General features: G+C 44.2%; 1 protein-coding gene across 1 annotated transcript in view; it reads left to right on the top strand.

Annotated features, from left to right (window-relative positions):
• FAM114A2 (family with sequence similarity 114 member A2) overlaps positions 1-22,314 on the top strand; it is a 46,868-nt gene extending 24,554 nt beyond the window's left edge. The window contains exons 10-14 of the mRNA XM_044281182.1: positions 8,101-8,202; positions 10,258-10,394; positions 13,366-13,438; positions 15,974-16,027; positions 21,966-22,314. Of these exons, the coding sequence (XP_044137117.1) occupies positions 8,101-8,202; positions 10,258-10,394; positions 13,366-13,438; positions 15,974-16,027; positions 21,966-22,058 (459 nt within the window). The 3' untranslated portion in view covers positions 22,059-22,314. The remainder of the gene's footprint in view (positions 1-8,100; positions 8,203-10,257; positions 10,395-13,365; positions 13,439-15,973; positions 16,028-21,965) is intronic.
• Positions 22,315-23,329: the final 1,015 nt, after the last annotated feature.

Genomic DNA, 23,329 nt, shown 5'->3' with positions numbered 1-23,329 from the left:
TCGACATGGACCAGAGGAAGCAAAGGAAAGAGCTGTCTCAAGAGATCAGAAAGAAAATTATAGACAAGCATGTTAAAGGTAAAGGCTATAAGACCATCTCCAAGCAACTAGATGTTCCTGTGAGTACAGTTGCACATATTATTCATAAGTTTAAGATCCATGGGACTGTAGCCAACCTCCCTGGACGTGGCCGCAGGAGGAAAATTGATGACAAATCTAAGAGACGGATAATCCGAATGGTAACAAAAGAGCCTAGAAAGACTTCTAAAGAGATTCAAGGTGAACTTCATGCTCAAGGAACATCAGTGTCAGATCGCACCATCCGTCGTTGTTTGAGCCAAAGTGGACTACATGGGAGACGACCAAGGAGGACACCATTGTTGAAAACGAATCATAAAAAAGCAAGACTGGAATATGCCAAACTACATGTTGACAAGCCACAAAGCTTCTGGGAGAATGTCCTGTGGACAGATGAGACAAAAATCGAAGTTTTTGCCAAGGCACATCAGCTGTATGTTCACAGACGAAAAAATGAAGCATATCAAGAAAAGAACACTGTCCCTACTGTGAAACATGGAGGAGGCTCTGTTATGTTCTGGGGCTGCTTTGCTGCGTCTGGCACAGGGTGTCTTGAATCTGTGCAGGGTACAATGAAATCTCAAGACTATCAAGGAATTCTAGAGAGAAATGTACTAGCCAGTGTCAGAAAGCTTGGTCTCAGTCGCAGGTCATGGGTCTTGCAACAGGACAATGACCCAAAACACACCGCTAAAAACACCCAAGAATGGCTAAGAGGAAAAAATTGGACTATTCTAAAGTGGCCTTCTATGAGCCCTGACCTCAATCCTATTGAGCATCTTTGGAAGGAGCTGAAACATGCAGTCTGGAAAAGGCACCCTTCAAACCGGACACAACTGGAGCAGTTTGCTCATGAGGAGTGGGCCAAAATACCTGCTGAGAGGTGCAGATGTCTCATTGACAGTTACAGGAAGCGTTTGATTGCAGTGATTGCCTCAAAAGGTTGCGCAACAAAATATTAAGTTAGGGGTACCATCATTTTTGTCCATGCCTGTTTCATGAGTTTATTTTTTTACATAATTCTGTTGAAGCATGGTTGAAAAACAATGTCTGACTTTCATTGGTTAACATTTATAGAATTTTAATTTATTATTACTTTTGTCAGATTAAAGTTATTTCTGTGACCATTGTGACTTTTTCTTTCATTGACCAAAGGGTACCAACAATTTTGTCCACGTCTGTATATACACACACAGCTCTGCAGTACGTACATTATATACACACAGCTCTGCAGTATGTACATTATATACACACACAGCTCTGCAGTATGTACATTATATACACACACAGCTCTGCAGTATGTACATTATATACACACACAGCTCTGCAGTATGTACATTATATACACACACAGCTCTGCAGTATGTACATTATATACACACACAGCTCTGCAGTATGTACATTATATACACACACAGCTCTGCAGTATGTACATTATATACACACACAGCTCTGCAGTAAGTACATTATACACACACAGCCTGCAGTACGTACTGTAAGAAGGAACAAGGAGCCGTCATTGACGGAAGATACGTGTCACCGAGGTTCCTGGCCTCGGTGAGGTAAGAACCGGATTTTCTTCCTGAAGTGTCAGTTCTGTAGTGCAGTCTGACACTTCAGCTGTCAGAATGGCTGTAAAGCCAATCCGGGCCGGTTCTTATTGGGAGCAGCCAAAGAGCAGGGTGGGTGGCTGTTCCCCACGGTTCCAGGCCGGGTTTTGGCTGGAATATAAAAACCCAGCCAGCATGCTCAGGTGGTGAATTATCCTCCATTACAGAGGAGCTGAGGAGTCTGTGGTCTGAGACACTGAGGGATCTGTTTGTGTGAGCCATAGGCTGGGGAAACAGGCCACTAAAGACTGCTGCGGACTCTGGGTGAAAATCATCTGCTGACCAGGTGACGTCTTTTTGCACTGTGAACTTTGTGTGGTGTGAACAGGCACCAAAACTGAACACTTTCTTTTGGCTTGTTTTCTGGCTATGTGTGAATAAACACTGAACTTTGATTTAAACCTTGTTTTTTGCCTCTGTACTGCGTCCGCTTACCCTGCCTACCAAAGCGAATCCCCACATTTGGTGGAGGATGCGGGCAAACGCAGTGAGGCAGGCCTGAAGGCCGAAAAGTTTTTTGTTTATCCGGGCACAAGTGCATGTCTTACATTAAGCCGGCAAGGTTACGACCCGTATCCCCTGACAAAATGGAGGCGGTCGTGAAGGCCCTCGTGGAGGCTAACTTGCAGCAGCGGGAGGCTAACAAGCAGCAACAAGAAACGAACCAGCTGCTATTGCAACATGTGATGGCGTTGCAGGCGTCAGGAGCGTCCCACAATGTCCACGATGCCCGGAAAGCTGTCCGCGCGGCGATTCCGAAGATGACCCCCTCGGATGACGTCGAGACCTATCTGGCGGTCTTCGAAAAAGTGGCCGTGAGGGAAAAGTTACCCCGAGACCAGTGGGCTGAGGTCGTTGCTCCGTTCCTGGCGTCCGGTCCCCAGCAAGTATTGTTTGATCTCCCCGATGATCAGGCGGCCGACTACCCGACAGTAAAAGGTGAGATCCTGGCGAGACTCGGGGTGAATGTATTGGTCCGGGCCCAGAGGGTGCATCGGTGGGAATTTAACCTGGCTGAACCCGCTAGACCACAATATTATGATCTGCTGCACCGTTTGCAAAAATGGCTGCAGCCGGACATGTTGACTCCCACTGCTATGTTGGATCGGCTGTTGGCGGATGTGTTTTGGAGGGCTTTGCCGTACCCTCTCCAGCACTGGATCGGCCAGGTGTCTCCGAATAATGCCCTGGAGATGGTCGACCTGGTGGAGCGCTATGAGGCCACCAGAAATCTACAGGGGGGTTCTTTTGGGAGGGGGCCAGTCAAACCCCGGAAAACTCCGCCCCAGACCCGGCGGCCGGTGCCAGCTAGACCCGCCCGGGATGTACCCCCTGCCGACCTAAACCCGGTGGTCTGCTGGCGTTGTCAGGAGCCTGGACACATAAGGGCGGACTGTCCCCATCGGGGGGAACCCATGGACACCAACTATGGCTTCCGCCACTCATTATATGCCAGGATGTTGTGTGCCACAGGAACTTCAGAGACTATGGACAATAGCCACCTGTGCCAGGTGGAAGTGGGGGGCACTCTGGCGGTGGCTCTGCTGGATTCAGGGAGCCTGGTGTCCCTGGTAAGAGCTGCCCTGGTGCGGCCGGCTGAGTATACTGGCCGAAAAGTCGGTGTTGTTTGCATACATGGGGACTTAAAGGAGTATCCCACCGCCCGGGTCTCTCTGTCAATGGTGGCCGGCAGGTGGATGCATGAGGTGGCCGTCGCCACAAAGCTACCATATGACTTGATCATTGGGAGAGACTTCCCCGGGTTCCCGGCACTCTGGCCGGATACGAAAGTTACCCGGGAAACAGATGTACCCCTAGCAGAGTGGCCTGACTCAGGGGGGAGGCCAGAACCTTGGGAACCTGAGTCAGAAGGACCAGCAGTAGGGGTGACCGCCACTTCGGTGGAAGAGGGGGAGACAACCCCGTTAAGTGTGATGGTGGGAGACGTAGAGGATTTGCCGCCGGGTCCTGAGCTGGCAGACCTCAATGTCTCTAGGGATAATTTCGGTACAGCACAACACCAGGATCCGACTCTATCTCGAGCCTGGGAAAATGTGGTAGTAGTTGAGGGTGAGCCGCAACAACTGGGGGCCGAATCTATGTTCCCCCGTTTTGTGGTTCAACAGGAGATGCTGTACCGGGTAAATAAACTACGGGGTGAACATATTGAACAGCTGGTGGTGCCCCAGGCATATCGCAAGCTCGTGTTGAAATTAGCCCACCAACATGTTCTTGGGGGACACCTGGGCCAGCAGAAAACGCAGGACCGGATTTTACAGCGGTTTTACTGGCCCAGTGTGTGCAGAGAGGTAGAAGAGTTTTGCAAGTCTTGCCCAACCTGCCAGATAACCAGCCCCCAGCCACATTTCCGTAGTCCTCTGGTCCCTCTCCCGATTATTGAGGTTCCCTTCGAGCGGATCGCTATGGATCTTATAGGCCCAGTACCGAAGTCAGCTAGAGGGCACCAGCACATCCTGGTCATCCTCGACTACGCCACGCGGTACCCGGAGGCGGTGCCATTGCGTCATACGTCAGCCAAACTCATAGCTAAGGAGTTAATGGAAATGTTTTCTAGAGTGGGTCTGCCTAAGGAGGTTCTAACTGACCAAGGGACCCCATTTATGTCCAAGGTCATGAGGGAACTCTGTAAGTTGCTCCAAATAAAACAGTTACGGACATCCGTGTATCATCCGCAAACGGATGGCCTGGTAGAGAGGTTTAACCAGACGTTAAAAAATATGCTGAAAAGAGTGGTGTCTAAGGATGGGAGGGACTGGGACCTTCTTCTGCCCTATCTCATGTTCGCAGTGCGAGAAGTGCCCCAGGCCTCTACTGGGTTCTCGCCCTTCGAACTACTATACGGCAGACACCCTCGTGGTTTATTAGACGTCGCCAAAGAGGCGTGGGAACAACAAACCACACCGCACAAAAGTGTAGTTGAGTATGTCACCCAGATGCAGGGACGGATGGAAACAGTGTTACCTCTGGTTAGGGAGCATATGGAGGCAGCGCAGCGAGCCCAGAGTAGGGTCTATAATCGGCAGGCTCGGGTCCGAAACTTTAACCCGGGTGATCGGGTGTTGGTTCTGGTACCAACGGTAGATAGTAAGTTCCTAGCTAGGTGGCAGGGGCCCTATGAGGTACTAGAAAAAATTGGACCAGTAGATTACAAAGTACACCAGCCAGGGAGGCGAAAGCCGGAGCAGGTGTACCATGTGAATCTGCTCAAGCCGTGGAAGGAAAGGGAAACCTGTACGGAAGACAGCCCACGACCAGGGTTCCTAGGGGAAGCGGTTTTGGCCCCTCAGTCTGAAGCAGGGGAAGCGGCTGTCACAGTGAAAATTGCTGACAGCCTCTCCTCTAAACAGGCTCAGGAAGCCAGGGAGTTCATTAGTCGGAATACGGATGTGTTCTCAGACCTCCCTGGACGCACGTCCGTAATCCGGCATGACATTGTCACTGAGCCTCAGGCGAAAGTCCAGGCTGTAGTGGACTCCCTTAGGAAGGCTGGCTTAACCGCTAACCCAAAAAAGTGCTCGATAGGGTTAGAAGAGACCAAGTACCTGGGGTATGTCATTGGGCGCGGAGTGATCAAACCTCAGGTGAACAAAATTGAGGCAATTAGGAATTGGCCCCGACCTGTCTCTACTCGGCAAGTAAAATCGTTCCTGGGTATGGTGGGGTACTATATGAGGTTTGTCCCCAATTTTGCTACAGTCGCCGCACCATTGACAGGCCTTTTGAAGGGACGCAAGTCAGTGACGGTCCACTGGAATGAGCAGGCGGAAAAAGCTTTCTCCGCTTTGAAGTCGGCCCTGTGTGGGTCCCCGGTTTTGGTGACACCCGACTTCAAAAGGGAGTTTATAGTGCAGACCGATGCCTCAGAGATAGGTCTCGGTGCTGTACTATCTCAAGATATTGACGGGGAGGAGCATCCCGTTGTCTTCCTCAGCCGGAAGCTCACCCCAGCTGAGACTAGGTACAGTATAGTGGAGAGAGAGTGCCTGGCCATCAAGTGGGCACTCGAGTCTCTCCGCTACTACCTTTTGGGGAGAAGGTTCCGTCTGGTGACCGACCACTCCCCCCTGAAATGGATGAGCCAGGCCAAGGAGAGGAATGCTCGAGTCACCAGGTGGTTCTTATCTTTGCAAAATTTTAAGTTTTCCGTGGAACACCGGGCAGGCAGGTTACAAGGAAACGCGGATGCCCTGTCCCGCATACACTGTCTGGCAAGTGTTCACCCCCTCAGGGTTGAACAAAGGGGGGAGGTATGTAAGAAGGAACAAGGAGCCGTCATTGACGGAAGATACGTGTCACCGAGGTTCCTGGCCTCGGTGAGGTAAGAACCGGATTTTCTTCCTGAAGTGTCAGTTCTGTAGTGCAGTCTGATACTTCAGCTGTCAGAATGGCTGTAAAGCCAATCCGGGCCGGTTCTTATTGGGAGTAGCCAAAGAGCAGGGTGGGTGGCTGTTCCCCACGGTTCCAGGCCGGGTTTTGGCTGGAATATAAAAACCCAGCCAGCATGCTCAGGTGGTGAATTATCCTCCATGACAGAGGAGCTGAGGAGTCTGTGGTCTGAGACACTGAGGGATCTGTTTGTGTGAGCCATAGGCTGGGGAAACAGGCCACTAAAGACTGCTGCGGACTCTGGGTGAAAATCATCTGCTGACCAGGTGACGTCTTTTTGCACTGTGAACTTTGTGTGGTGTGAACAGGCACCAAAACTGAACACTTTCTTTTGGCTTGTTTTCTGGCTATGTGTGAATAAACACTGAACTTTGATTTAAACCTTGTTTTTTGCCTCTGTACTGCGTCCGCTTACCCTGCCTACCAAAGCGAATCCCCACAGTACATTATATACACACACAGCTCTGCAGTAAGTACATTATACACACACAGCCTGCAGTACGTACATTATATACACACACAGCTCTGCAGTACGTACATTATATACACACACAGCTCTGCAGTAAGTACATTATACACACACAGCCTGCAGTACGTACATTATATACACACACAGCTCTGCAGTACGTACATTATATACACACACAGCTCTGCAGTAAGTACATTATACACACACAGCTCTGCAGTAAGTACATTATACACACACAGCTCTGCAGTATGTACATTATATACACACACAGCTCTGCAGTACGTACATTATATACACACACAGCTCTGCAGTACTGTACATTATATACACACACAGCTCTGCAGTACGTACATTATATACACACACAGCTCTGCAGTATGTACATTATACACACACACAGCTCTGCAGTATGTACATTATACACACACACAGCTCTGCAGTATGTACATTATACACACACACACAGCAATGCAGTATGTACATTATATACACACAGCTCTGCAGTATGTACATTATACACACAGCTCTGCAGTATGTACATTATATACACACACAGCTCTGCAGTACGTACATTATACACACACACAGCTCTGCAGTATGTACATTATACACACACACAGCTCTGCAGTATGTACATTATACACACACACAGCTCTGCAGTATGTACATTATACACACACACACAGCTCTGCAGTACGTACATTATATACACACAGCTCTGCAGTATGTACATTATATACACACACAGCTCTGCAGTACGTACATTATATACACACACAGCTCTGCAGTAAGTACATTATATACACACACAGCTCTGCAGTACGTACATTATATACACACACAGCCTGCAGTACGTACATTATATACACACACAGCTCTGCAGTACGTACATTATATACACACACAGCTCTGCAGTAAGTACATTATACACACACAGCCTGCAGTACGTACATTATATACACACACAGCTCTGCAGTACGTACATTATATACACACACAGCTCTGCAGTACGTACATTATATACACAAACAGCTCTGCAGTACGTACATTATATACACACACAGCTCTGCAGTAAGTACATTATACACACACAGCCTGCAGTACGTACATTATACATATTGATTGTAAGAATACTGAGATTAGTGTATAAAAGATTCCATACATGAGCAGTACTGTATGTGGTGGTGATCTTTTGATTCTCTGGTCACGTTGCTGCCATTAGACTGTTCATCTTACGTGGACTGAGGACCACACTGGGACGTTTTTGCTGCCTCTGTGATGAGATCTTGGATAAGCCCCCAATTGGCTTAATTAAAAATGATGTTCTACTTGCCTCTTTCTCCAGCGCAGTTGTCTGCTGCCGGTCTAGTCCTCCGGCTGCTGCTGCTTGTTTACAAACTGCAGCGCTAAAAGTGATGGGCTGAGGACGGTAATTGGCTGCAGCGGCTTTACAACCCCTTTAATCTTTTTCCACAGTGACTTTCTGGGATAGCCCGATTTTCTAAGGTCACTAAATTACATCTCTTGGCATTTCAGGCACGAAAAAACGCTTACAACTGGATGATTAAAGTGGAGGAGGAGGACAAAGTGATGGGAGAGGAGGATAAGACTGATCCACAGAGGAAATCTACCATTGAGGTAAGTGAAAAATAATTGGATCTCGTTATAGCTGCATTTAAAAAATAATAATAATACGGTTTCATTCATTGAAGACAATAGAAGAGAAACAACAGCACATCCAGCAGGTTCTGATGGAAAAGGCCTGTGAACTGCTTACACATCTAGTTCTTGGGGGAAATGGTGGGAATCAAGCAGTTTGAAATTCAGCGTCTCCTATTCTTGTATGGTCATAGGTCCAACAAAATCTAAGGATGGTTATTGCCTTTCCTTTAAAAGGGTTGTCTCCCAAAAGCGTGTTAATTTACTGTGATAAATCTTGCAAAACAGAACTTTTTTTTTTTTTTAGCTTTTGAATACCCCTGTTGCTAGATATTGGTGCTACACACCTGATATGGCACCCCTACAGTTCCTTTGATTCCCGTCAAAACATCCACCTAATGAGTACAGTGCTGGTGAGGAGAAGCGGTGTTTAGTGGGCTGATAATAGCAGGAATCACTCCAAAACAAGACTGAGCTACTGAGCATGTGTGACCACCAGCATTGGACAGATTAGTTAGACATTATGCACAAAGAATCCAAAGAAGACCAGAGGGAATCATAACAAACATATAACTGAAATATCTAGACGCAGGAACATTTAAAAAAAAAAATATTCCAGCTGGAAAGCTGTTATGTTTTGCGTGATCTAATAGAGTAAATTAATATTAATTTGTGAGGCCACCCCTTTAAAGTTCTTTAAAACTTCACAAAGGATATCAAGGCATAAATGAAAATGTACCAATGTACGAAAATTACCTTTGTACAGACATTTTCTTCTGTTTTTTCCACCTTCAGTTTCTGGAACAGGAGTTTGCTGTTTGATACATACCATAGTTAGCCCTCATAACTGGCATGGCACCTGCTCTCCCAGAAAGACCTACCACCCTCTCGTGACTTTTCCTTACCAGTTGTAACATAGTCACATCATTCATTCATTCTAAAGATGACCTGGTGTCAGTGTGCTGATACTCAAAGCCAGGGCTACAATAGTTGGTAGTCACGTTAATCTTGTATCCCTTCATATTATTACCATATAAAACATGTTCATGTTGAGTCCACTCTTTTTAAGGGTTCTAGAAGCAAATCCTCTCTATGGTATTCATATACTGTAATATACACCTGTCATTTTATAGGAGGGTTCTCCGGGTTGTGTTCTCTCCTGTCCTTGTTCTAGTGATAAGCAGGTCATTCTGGTGATAATAGAATATCAGTTCTCACCTCTCCTGTGTTCTCCCCTGTTCTTATACTGTAAACTGTGATAAGTAGGGTATTCTAGTGGTGACATAAAATCAATTCTCGCCTCTCCTTTCCTTTATACTAGGTATCTTTATGCTGCTCCAAGGCCCTTAGTTACAATGCATTAAACTATGCTGTACATGTTCAGTAGTAAATTTTTCCTGTAAAGGTCAGAGGAGGATCACCCTGCTTATCACTAGTATAAGGGACAGGAGAGAACACAGGAGAGATGAGAACTGATTTTCTTTCACCACTAGAACATCATGCTTATCACTGTTTATAGTATAAGGACTGGAGAGAACACAGGAGAGTTGAGAACTGATTATCTATTGCCACTAGAACACCCTGCTTAACACTAGTATAAGGGACAGTAGAGAACACAGGAGAGATGAGAACTTATTTTCTTTCATCACAAAAAAAAAACTGCTTTTCACTATTATAAGGGACGGGAGAGGAGAAAACACAAGAGAGGTGAGAACTGATTATCTATCACCACTAGAACACCCTCTTAACATTGATTATAGTATAAGGATAGGAGAGAACACAGGAGAGGTGAGAACTGATTATCTATCACCACTAGAACACCCTCTTAACATTGATTATAGTATAAGGATAGGAGAGAACACAGGAGAGGTGAGAACTGATTATCTATCATCACAACACAGTATGATATCTGTCCATGTAGTTGGTATTCAAATAGAAAAAGTAAGAAAGGAATAGAAAGAAATAGATTTTTACCCTGATCACTTTTCTTAAGATCCCTAGGATACACTTTAATGCCGTCTTCTCTCTTGTCAGGATATCCATGAGTTTGCCATTCGGAGCCTTGCTGAGCTAACAGCCTCTGCCATAGAAGTCTTCCACAAAACGTCTGCTTTAATTTTGCATGGTGACACACAAGTGGCAGCAGTGTCACGAGGCAAAGCACTTTCACAGTAAGTGTTAATCTGTCTGTATATCGTCCATCACTGGCAGTCTAGAGTCCACAATTACCAGTCATTATTCATATGCATGTCTAGTAATCTGGAGCAGAGACCGATTATATGGAAAGTATTTGTATGAAGTATCACACGATTAGTGAGCTGTCTATGTACTGTGCGGACATGCCAGGTCCCCCAGAAAGAGACCTACCCTCTATAGTAGCAACCTTGTGCTAAAATGAAAAAATAAAATAAAATCCCCCATCATTCTGCACTCAATGCCTCAAAATAAGAAAGTGGAATTTTGCTAATTTATTAAAAAGGAAAAACAAAAATTTTAGCTCTGGGGGCCTCCCATTTCTCTTGATCATCTTTGAGATGTTTCTACACCTTGAATGGAGTCTACTTGTGATAAATTCAGTTGATTGGACATGACTTGGAAAGACACATCCCTTTCTGTGTAAGGTCTCACAGCTGATAATGCACACCAGAGCAAAAACCAAGCCATGAGGAGGAAAGACATGCCTGTAGAGCTCAGGTACAAGATTGTTCCCAAGAGCACATTGGACTCTATTCTTAAATGGAAGGCGTTTAGAACAGCCATGGAGAGAAAAAAAAGCTCATCTTCTCCCTGGCTGTGACTCTCTCCGCTGTGATTGGATCCCGGCACAGCCAGGGAGAAGGAGACGCCCATTGAGAAACCCTGGTGTCTTATCCTCCCTGTACCGATGCTCAGGATTAACATACTGAGTGGGAAAACTGCAGGTGGGCACATCGAGCCGTACGAGTGGATGCGGATCCGCTCAGAATGCATCAGTCTGGCTCCGTTTGGTATCCGCTCCGCTCAGCAGGCGGACACCTGAACGCTGCTTGCAGCGTTCAGATGTCCGCCTGGCCGTGCGGAGGCAAACGGATCCGTCCAGACTTACAATGTAAGTCAATGGGGACGGATCCGTTTGAAGTTGACACAGTATGGCTCAATTTTCAAACGGATCCGTCCCCCATTGACTTTCAATGTAAAGTCAAAACGGATCCGTTTGCACTATCCGTTTGTTCATGGAAATGCAAACGGATCCGTTCTGAATGGATCTAAGCGTTTGCATTATAGGTGCGGATCCGTCTGTGCAGATACCAGACAGATACCACCCGCTCCGAACGCAGGTGTGAAAGTAGCCTAAGAAAGGTGACCAAGAACCTAGTCGTCACTCTGAGTTCTGAAGATCCTGTGTGCAGATGGGAGAAACTTTAAAAACTTCACTGCCGCATTCCATCGAACAGGGCTTTATGCCAGTGTGGCCAGGAAGAAGCCTCTGTTCAGTAAAATACACCTCAAAGCCAACCTGGAGATTTGCCCAAAATGTCACTTAAAGGACTCTCAGACTTTGAGACACAAGATTCTCTGGTCTGATGAAACCAAAATTGAACTTTTTGTCCTCAATTCTAAGCATCATGTCTGGAGGACACCAAGCACTGCTCATCATCTGCCCAAAATCATCCCTACAGATAAGCACTGTGGTGGCAGCATCATGTTGTGAGGGTGTTTTTCAGAGGTTGGGACAGGGAGGCTGATCAGGTTTGAGGAAAAGCTTGAATGGATCAAAGTGTAGGGATGTTCTTAATGAAAACCTTATACATAGTGCACTTGACCTCAGACTGGGCTGAAAGATCAAGGCAGTGACCCTAAACACACAGCCAAGACAACTCTCTGAATATCCTTGAGTGGCCCAGCTAGAGTTCTAACTTAAAGAGGACTTTTCACCTCTCCTGACATGCCTGTTTTAATAGCTTCATGCAGTCCCGTGTAATAATAATTCTGAAGCATCTATTCTTATGGCTCTATGTTGTGCCATTCCTATATTATTTCTACTAGAAGTTATGAATGAACTGCTAGCAGTCTGCAGTAAGGGTACAGAGGGGTGGTAACCAGTTGGGGGTGTGTACCTGCTCAGTCTCACTCTATCCAATCAACGCTGCCATTTTTAGACTGAGCAGGTACACCCCCCCAACTGGTTACCTCCCCTCTGTACCCTTACTGCAGACTGCTAGCAGTTCATTCATAACTTCTAATAGAAATAATAAAGGAATGACACAACATAGAGCCATAAGAATAGATGTGTCAGAATTATTATTACATGGGGAATGCTTGAAGGTATTAAAACAGGCATGTCAGGAGAGGTGACAGGTCCTCTTTAAACCCAATCGATCATCTCTGAAGACGCTTGAAAATGTCTGTCCACTGCCAGTCCCCATTATACCTGACAGAACTTGAGAGGATCTGCAGTGAAGAATGGCAGAAAATCCCCAAATTCAGGTGTGCAAACCTTGTGGCATTATACCAAGAAGATTGGAGGCTGTATACGTTATTGAATATCAAAAAGATCAAATATACTTTAAAATCTATTTTACAAAAATTCCTGTCCCCAAGTTTCCACATATTCAGTGTAAATGACTTTCATAAATAATTTACCCAACACAACCCATGTAACTGCCAAGAAAGAGGAGAGCGAGGAAAAAAAAAAATCAATCCTATGTCCAGGGAGACCAGACTTTTTCCCCCACGTTCTGAAATAGATCTGTTTCTATCTTTTTACCAGCTGGATTACATTCTCCCATTCTACTGATCAGATCGCCCAGAATCCCAGCCCTTATTGCAGGAGGACATACAATGCCCGTTTTAGCCACTATTATCCGCAGTACTTCATCCCAAAAAGAATAAAGAACGGGACAATTCCATGCAAGATTTTAGTTTTTCTTTTTTAATACGTTAACAAACATTTCTAACATTCAGTTTTCACTTTGTCATTATGGGGTACCTAGTGCAGATTGATGGGGAAAAATAGATTTTTATTTTAGCACAAGACCGCAACGTAACGTATGTGAAAAAGTGAGAGGGTCTGAAGTCTTTCCAAATGCATTGTATAAAGAGGACAACCCCTTTTATGTTGTTGTTTTTTATTTTTTTATTTCTTAACTTTCTCCTCACCAGAATGACTGTTGCACTGTGTAAGGAGCTATCACAGCTTTCTAAGAGGATGACCACTCTCCTGACTACCGCAGGGGTAAGTACAGTGCAGCTCTGCCATTACATACAGCATCCAGGACACAAGCTACATCATAAATCTCTATGCACTATATATATATATATATATATATATATATGCAGGTGATTTTTGTATCTTCCTTGTATTTATCCTGCGGTTAATTGCCAGTATTTTTTAATAATGTACACTGACCACTAGGTGGCAGTCTCTAGCTTTGTATGTTTCTGTAGTTCGTAAGAAAAGGGAAGAAAGAAGCGTTTAAAGCAATGGTGGCCATATTAGTTACTTCAAATCAAGTCAAATTTAGCATTTTCTTCACGTTTCACTAGAGGTTGTATTTTATTTTTTTATCCAATATTTGTTATTAACAATTTTTCCCCAATGTACATATAGAAGGGAAAAAACAAAAACAAAACAGCACATCAAAGGATACATGAATGGGTACATACATTCCCACTGGGCATTTAGAAACTTATCAGGACCTCTTCATATATCACATCCAACTTTCGATACACAAAGTACAGAGAAATACCCCTTCAACTGTAGTACATATTAGTATTACATAAACCACCCCCATCCAGCGATGAGACGGGCACAGCACCACTAATATAGGTATAATGTGTCAGAGCACCGAGAAAGATATTGCCGACTCTCTACCGATAAGCTCCACACCTATCCTTTCCAAGATAAACTATTCACTAAGCTCCTTCTCTCCGGGTCACCCATCACAATTGCCCATCCCAGTTCCAGTCTTGTGTATGCCTGTTCCAAAATCACACGTATCTCTGAGGCCACTCCTCCCAACACAGCCAAAAGAGCCATAAGTCAAGCTATATCGCCATGGTCCTATACTCTACCCATTTGTCCTAAATTTGTCATATAGCTTAGATGCATATAGTTGTCATATAGCTTAGATACATATAGCTTAGATACATATAGCTTAGATACATATAGCTGTCATATAGCTTAGATACATATAGCTGTCATATAGCTTAGATACATATACTGTCATATAGCTTAGATACATATAGTTGTCATATAGCTTAGATACATATAGTTGTCATATAGCTTAAATACATACAGCTGTCATATAGCTTAGATACATACAGCTGTCATATAGCTTAGATACCTATAGCTGTCATATAGCTTAGATACCTATAGCTGTCATATAGCTTAGATACCTATAGCTGTCATATAGCTTAGATACCTATAGCTGTCATATAGCTTAGATACCTATAGCTTAGCTACCTATAGCTGTCATATAGCTTAGCTACCTATAGCTGTCATATAGCTTAGATACCTATAGCTTAGATACCTATACTTGTCATATAGCTTAGATACATATAGCTTTCATAGATAGGATCACAGGGAGGGAGCGGGCACACTGTTGAATCTTTCTGCCCTGCTGGCTGCACTGGTAAGGATCGCGCATGCGCGATCCCTCACAGGAGCCGCGGCAGCGAGAGGAGAGGGGAGAGGGGGGGGGGGGGGGGCACACAAGGCTCTGACGTTTCGTGTCGGGAGAAGCCTGTACACAACACGTCGCCACCAGAGCCTGGTGGATGACGTCAGGGGTCACGTGACCCACATCGGCAGTTCAGAAACACTGCAAATGTATTTTTAATAACCTTATAAGCCACCGTAACATATATAGATCTAACTCAGACAACCCCTTTAAAGGGATTTCCTTAGATTTTGATACTGACAATCTATCTTCTGGATAGGTCATCAGTATCTGATCGGTGAGGGTCTAACACCCAGGACCCCCGCCGATAAGGCATCCAGCACCTGTGAGCGCCGCGGCCTTCTCCGTGGTCACCATGCACCACATACATTGTACAGAGGCTGTGCTTGGTATCGTGCTCAGCCCTATAGAAGTGAATAGGGCTTAGCATGATACCAAGCACAGCCGCTATACAATGTATGGCGCTGTGCTTGGTAAGCACAGAGAAGGCCGCGGCTTCAGTGGGGGTCCGCGGTGTCGGACCCCCACCTATCAGATACTGATGACCTATCCTGAAAAAAGGTCATCAGTATCAAAATCCTGCAAAACCCCTTTAATAGGGCACCCATACCAATGCCTGCGTTCCCCCATCATGCACACATGTAGCAAGTGAAGGACTTATTAGTTGCTATGGGAAACCATTTTTATTATATGTTTTGTATCTTAAGTTTTGTCTTAAATTTATATAGATGATGTCAAGAGATTGCTTAAAGAATCGATGAAAAATACTTATCCCCTATCTACAGGAAAGGGAATAATTGATTGGAGGGGGTCCAATTATGGAGACCATGCCAATGACAAGAAGATGGTTCTCGTGTTTCCCCTTTTGAATGGAACTGCAATCACGCATGTCCACTACTGCTCCATTCAACTCTGTGGGACTGCATGAGGTAGCCGTGATTGTCAGGGGTCTCTACAGTCGAGCCCCCACAATCAGACACGATCCTGTGCTGTGGATTGGTCATGTGTTGTTCATGGGTAAACCATATTAAGCTCTTCGTGATTTCCTCTAGCACTTATGGAAAATCTAATATTTATGCTCTTTCCAGGCCTCTGAAAAATCTGACATCCTGAACCCTTTAATCACGGGAGTATTTCTGGAGGTGAGTCCTATCGATAAGAAATATTTCTATGCCACTACATCTTATTACTGTACCTTCCATAGAGGGGAGGGCTGCTATGGGGTCTGTTGTGGAAAGCAGTGCCTGCTTGCCATCTCACTCATAGCAGCTACCTATAGTGTCTCAAGGGGGCTCTTACTGTATACAGATATCGACACCTACCTGTAGCTCCCCCCAGTGGTGGCTGCATTTATTGGACTTCACCTATACAGGTATATTATGAAATCAGCACAAAGATTTGCATGACATTGATGTTAATAAAAGTTTAGTGTGTTTCCAGAGCTCGGTGGGGAGTGGGTCACATCTTGGGGTTTGCTGTCCATCCTTATGGTTTCTATGTACATTCTTCATTGTATTAAAGGGGTTGTACAGATTATTTTTCTGATAGCCAACCATCAGATTGGTTTGTCGTATTTTTTTGTTAAGGTTTAGTTGTGAGATAGAACAGTTGCTGTGTTGACCCACCCTTCCTAACTTAATTGAGTGCAATCTCGCTTTAAGACCTATTTCTTAGAACGACTTCTTTAATGAAGCTTAAGTAATGATGACATAATATATAATATGATGACATAATACTAACAAATACATACAAGGCCGTCCACAACCTGTCCCCTCCCTACATCTCTGAGCTACTTTCCCGATACATCCCCACACGCAATCTCTGATCCTCACAAGACCTCCTTCTCTCCTCTTCCCACTATCACCTCCAAGATTTCTCCCGTGCATCCCCCATACTCTGGAACTCGCTACCCCAATATATCACTCGCCTACAGTGGAATCCTTCAAAAGAAACCTAAAAACCCGCCTCTTCAGACAAGCCTACAACCAGCGACCCTGCTGCCTCTATACCGCCATGACCAACTTCACCTCACCTGTGTCCTTCTCCCATACCATGTAGATTGTAAGCCCTCACGGGCAGCGCCCTCTCTCCTTCTGTACCAGTTTGTAACTCGTCTTGTTTATGATGAGTGCAATTGTCTGTATTATGTATGTGCACTGCTTATCGTATATACAGTGCCATGGAATGAATGGAGGAATGGAGCTTTAATAATATAAGTTTTTATATATATATATATATATATATATATATATATTGAAGAAAATCCAGCGGGAGCACCACCCAAGATACGGGTGCAAAATCCACAAGGGCAGCGGCAATGCCCCAATAATATGGTTTGAGAAAAATAGGACTGCACTCCAGATAAAAGTGAAAAATAAGTGAAACTTTATTCACCCATGATATGGCAACTTTAGCAAAGTTGCCATATCATGGGTGAATAAAGTTTCACTTATTTTTCACTTTTATCTGGAGTGCAGTCCTATTTTTCTCAAACTATATATATATATATAATATTGTGGGGATACGCTCTGGTAGTTGGGATAAGTGGGTGCAGTACAGAGACAAAGTACAAGTTTGTAATTCAAATGTCCGTGTTTACTCACACATAAGGGCAAACAAAAAACACTCTTTGCAAGGTTGGTGTTTGTTCACATAACATAAAACGTCACCTTGGCAGCGGTTCTGACTCCAGCAGTCTAAATGCAGGCTTTAGGTAGCCTGCTCTCCCAACACACAGGTCTCTGCTTTTCAGCCCAGCACAGGTCTCAGTTCCCACACCAGCGATTCCCAGAGCACCTCTGTCAGAGAGAGGTAATCACTCCCAGCTGGCTGGGTTTTTTACAGGCCAGTCAAGACCCGTCCTGGAACATGGGGAGTAGTCACCACCCATCACTTTTACTACTCCCAGTAAGTGCCGTCCCGGATCAGCTATATAGCCATACTAAGATTAACTGCTGCTGACACCTGAAAATACCGGCTCTTACTTCACCAAGGCCAGGAATCTCGGTGACGCATACCTTCCGTCATCGACGGACCCTTGCGGCTTCCTACTATATATATATATATATATATATATATATATATATATATATATACTCATGGAAAAAGGTCAGGCAGCACTCCTCCAAATGCAGATACAGTTGTATGGGTGCCCGCGGCGGTCCTTCGATACAGGATGGAATCAGCAGACAAAGAAAATCCGCAGCACTCCTTCAAGTAAAAAAAGTGTGTATTTTATTCACACATATCGGCAAAGACAACGTTTTGTTCCTCTCACAGGACCTTTATCAAGTCAAGTGAACATAAAAGTGCATAGTGCAAAAATAAATACATCTCTACAACATGATCCAATCCATTATTGGCCAATGGAGTACTAGTGCACTCCCATTCGTGGGTGGGCTACAATTCATATAATTAATTCCATCTGTTAACATACGCACCAAAAAAAATCAGAGCATATCAGTGATACATTCAGTAATAATCCATCAACATATATGTATACAAGTGCATATAATAAAGTGAACAGTGCAGTTTAAAAATGGCCTTGACTATATTACCGTCCCGCAGGCTTGATAGTGGATCGCAACAGTATGGGGAGAAGGCGACTTTACTTGTATTGGAGCGCGCCACTCATCCGCGTCCACTGGTCCTTACTTGCGCATGTATCTAACCCCCTTTCCTTGACGCAGCATATAACAGCCATGCGTCGCCTCTAGGGTGGAAGCCAGCGTGATGACGCACGGTCGATCATGTCTGAGCGCAACGCCCATACTCAATGTGCGTCGGCACGCAGTCAGATCGTCCGCGCCCCTCCACGAGTCCATCTCCACCATCTTGCTTTCAGGCACTTTTTTTGGGCAATATTATTATGCCTCCATATAACCCCATACTTTTTCGTCCCCATCCAATGCCCGGCATAGGTAAGAGTCATGGCCATACAAATATATATTTTTAACATAAACAGATCATTATAGCTTCCATCTAATTCACCATATACAGAGAGCAGACAACATCAGGTCACAGGTCCTGTAGACTGGGTATCTAACTAACCATTCCTCCTGTCACCCTAAATTCTACATTTAACCCTTTAGGTTTCAGAGTATCCAGCCGGAAGATCCACCTTAGTTCAGTTTTCTTTAGTTTACTTAATCGATCCCCTCCTCTATCCAATGGTTTAACATGGTCTATAATCATAAATTTCAAATCGCTTTCTTTATGATTTTGTTCAGCAAAATGCTTTGATACGGGCAAATCTCTTCTCTTATTCCTGATAGATTGTCTATGGTTATTCAACCTAGTTTTTAGATCACAAGTGGTTTCGCCAACATATAATTTTTTACAAGGGCACCATAGTACATATATCACCCATGACGAATCACAGGTGAGATAATGTCTTATGTCAAAGGTCTCGCCCGTGTCTGGATGTGCGAACACCGATCCCTTGGCCATCTGTTTACAGTTCACACATCCCAGACACGGGAAAGAGCACGTGCACCTTGTTTTAAGGAACGTCTGGCAGCAATATTAGGGTGTCCACTGCTCAATAAACCCCAATGTCGCCTCACTATCTTTTCAATATCGGGACTCAACTCATTGTATGATGATACAAACGGCAATCTGTCACTAGTCTGTCTTTGTTTGGGGGTCAACAACTCATCTCTAGGGATTTTTTTAGCCCTTTCCGCATGTCTTTTTACTAACCTTCTAGGGTACCCCCTATCTATAAAGGATTGTTCCATGTTTTTCATTGCAAAACTCATATTCTCATCTTTGTCAACTATTCTCCGTACTCGAAGCATTTGACTAAACGGCAGAGAATCTACCATCCTTCTTGGGTGCCCGCTAGTAAAATGCAACAATGTATTCTTGTCTGTGGCCTTAATGTTCAAATCAATATGTATCTGTTCATCCTCAATGTATACTTGTGTATCCAAATATTGCACCCGGTCAGTCGATGCCGTTAACGTAAACTGGATCTCCCGGTCAAGGGAGTTCAAGTGTACGTGAAAGTCCATCAACTGCTCCATGGTGCCACCCCAGATGAGGAAGATATCATCTATGTATCTCCACCACGTCAAAACCTGGTTGAAGTGGGGAGATACATAGACAAGACGTTCCTCAAATGACCACACAAAAATGTTTGCATAACTGGGCGCGGCATTAGAGCCCATCGCCGCGCCCATCTTTTGCAAGAAAAATTGTCCCTGGAACACAAAGTAATTGTTCCTCAAGGACAATTCCAACAATGTCAATATAAACTGCCGTGCTGGAGCAGAGTGTTCTGAGTGTTCTAACATCCCCGCTACAGCCGACAGTCCTTTGCCATGGTCGATCGAGGTATATAGCGACACTATGTCAAAGGTGTCGCTATAACAGATATAACAGATATATACACATAAGTAGGAAAAAGGCAGCACTCCAAGAAAAAAATACTAAAAAAAAATACTTTATTCACCTCAGTGGCAATGGCGACATTTTGGCTCTATACCATAGCCTTTCTCAAGCCTCTCTGGTATAGAGCCGAAACGTCGCCATTGCCACTGAGGTAAATAAAGTATTTTTTTTTTGTATTTTTTTCTTGGAGTGCTGCCTTTTTCCTACTTATGTGTATATATATGTTATGAAATCTTTCGTTCTAACGCCTAGCAGAGTTACATAATTGGTCATTTAGTCGTTGTCCTATTTCATCATCCTATATGTTTTCTTATGTGATTGGGTTGATATTGGGCTCCTAGCTACAGCAGTGCATAATCTAACCTATGTCACGTACTCAAGGGTACATTTGGCACCCACGCAAATGTGTGAGGCCCCAAAGTTCAGGGAAGCCCTTAAAAGAGTTTTCCGAGACTTAAATACTAATGACCTGTCCTCAGGATAGGTCATTAGTATCTGATCAGTGGGGGCCCAACACCTAGGACCCCCGCTGATCATCTGTTTGAGAAGGCACTTCGGCCTTCTCTTTGCTCACCAAGCACAGCGCCGTACATTGTATAGCGGCTGTGCATGGCATCGCAGCTCAGCCCCATTCACTTCTAGGAGGATGAGCTGTACCTAGGCCACGTGACCATTGAACGTGTCGTCACTGGCTTAGCGAAGGCTGCGGCGCTACTGTGAGTGATTGTGCCTTCCTGAGGATAGGTCAGTATTAAAGTCTCTGAAAACCCCTTTTAACTGACCCCTGGCAACAGCACCACTTTCATTGTGCCTAGCCTCTAGACAGACCAGAGCGAATCTGCACATTGAGACCTACCCGTTCATTGTGGCAACCGTGGGCTAGGCAAGTATTCATTTTGGGGACACTAAAGGGGCACCATATTGTGTTGGGGTCACTATATTGTGTTGGGGGCTCATATAGGGGCATTTTTCTGTGTTGGGTGCACATAAAGGGGCACCATTCTATGTTGGGGGAACTGTATTGTGTTGATTGCACACAAAGGGGCACTATTTATATTAGCAGTGTGACGGGCAGAGCTTAGTCGTGGGACAGGGGCCCCCAACAAAACTTTGCTTGAGGTGTGTACCTTTATAGAAAATAGTATACAGATAAATAAAGCGTATGTGACTGTGCAAAAATAGTGAAGAAATAAAAGCTCCATACTTCAAGTAATCTAGTAACACTGTTTTACAAAGCGTAAATGTACTGTAATGCAATTAATATTAACCCCATCATACGCACTCAGTCGTAAAGGGGTTTTTCAGGACTATTGATGACCTATACTTCAATATCAAATTGGTGGGGACCCAGCATCCCCACCAGTCAGCGATGCAGTAAAAAATGCATATCAGTGGTCATTAAAGAGTTGTCACTGTCCTCGGGTACCAGGTCATCTGTGTCCTCTTCAGAAATGTCCTCACAGTTCGCACAACCCTAAGGCTAGCACTGCACAACCAACCTGATTAAAACCAAACTGATTTCCAGTCTTCTCTGAGGGAGGTCTCTGGGCGTAGTTTTCTGTCTACATCTGTTCTTTCTAGTGGTATGGATAGCATTTTCTGTTGAAATTCTGGTAAAATTAAAATATGTTAACGTGATACTCTTATCAGTTCCACTGACCCCACTCCTTCCTTTCTTCTTCACAGGCATCAAACAGCGCTTCCTATATTCAAGATGCATTCCAGCTTCTGCTTCCTGTACTTGAAATCTCCCACATCCAGAGCAGGATTTCATCTTAGAGCGTCTAGCAGAAGATCTTCATCTCCTATTTGTTATTATTTCTTGACCCAGCACTGTCCAGAGGTCCTCTAATCTGTCAGATGTTTGACCTACTGCTAATTGGAAAAACTAAAAAGCGAAAAACACATTTTTTGCAGATATATATTTTTATCTTGCATCACTACAGTCTGTATGTTATATATAAGTGAATATTTCTGAAAACTACACTTTTTACTACTGCTTTTTTTTAAATTAAAAGGGTATTCAGACAACTGACTGGCGGTGGGGCAACCAAGACTCCTATGAGCCATAACATTTTTTGTTTATTCCCTATTTTTAGCATGGTCATTAGATGTGTGGTTACCTTTTCATTGCAGTCAGTGACCCCTATAGAAATTGGACGTGCTGTCAATATATACATGACCGATCCTACATATGGTTAGGATTAGTCATATTAATTTAACCTCTTTAAAGGCGTTCTCCGGGAATTAAGAAAATTAAATTACTGAAAATACTTAAATATTACTTTATTATAAATATATTCCCAAAAATACCTTTTAATAGTTCTAATGGCTCATTTTGTCTAGGGAGCAGTCATCAGGGGAAATAAAATGGCTGCCGTCATATTAGTACATACAAAACCTGTTGTAATCACACAGGAGAACAAGTTACTTTACAACAATGAGGTAAAGAGCTACCTCATCCTCCTCTCCTATTTGTTAGGGATTATGATCCTGAATATAGCTGATAAGATCTTCAGCAGGATCTCTGTAGGAATGGAGTTAATGAGGAGACATGAAGTGAAGAGAAGAGGGTGGGATGTGACTGAGCAGCAGCCCTTGTATGCAGTCTCCATTACCACAGTTTGTCCTGTCCATCCTCTCTGTACTTCATGTCTCCTCATAAACGTCATTCCTACAGAAATTCAGCTGAAGATCTTATCAGCTGTATTCATGATCATAATCCTTGACAAGTAGAGCACACAGGAGGATGAGGCAGCTCTTTGGCTCAGTGTTGTGAAGTAAGTTGTCCTGCTGTGTGATTAGGACAGGTTCTGTGTGTACCAATAGGACGGTGGCCATTTTTTTTGTCTCCTAATGACTGCTCCCTAGACAAAATGAGCCATTATAACTAATGAAAGGTGTTTGGAAATATATCTTTAATAAAGTAATATTTAAGTATTTGTATTTTCTTAATTCCCGGAGAACTCCTTTAAATTGGGGCATGTATTAGGTGGATGGCTATGACAGTTCATTCTTGTGAGATGGGTGGCATATCTTATTGATAGGCC

The sequence above is a fragment of the Bufo gargarizans genome, chromosome 2, assembly GCF_014858855.1.
Source record: "Bufo gargarizans isolate SCDJY-AF-19 chromosome 2, ASM1485885v1, whole genome shotgun sequence".
Lineage (NCBI taxonomy): Eukaryota > Metazoa > Chordata > Amphibia > Anura > Bufonidae > Bufo > Bufo gargarizans.
This window is presented reverse-complemented; position numbering and strand designations above follow the sequence as displayed.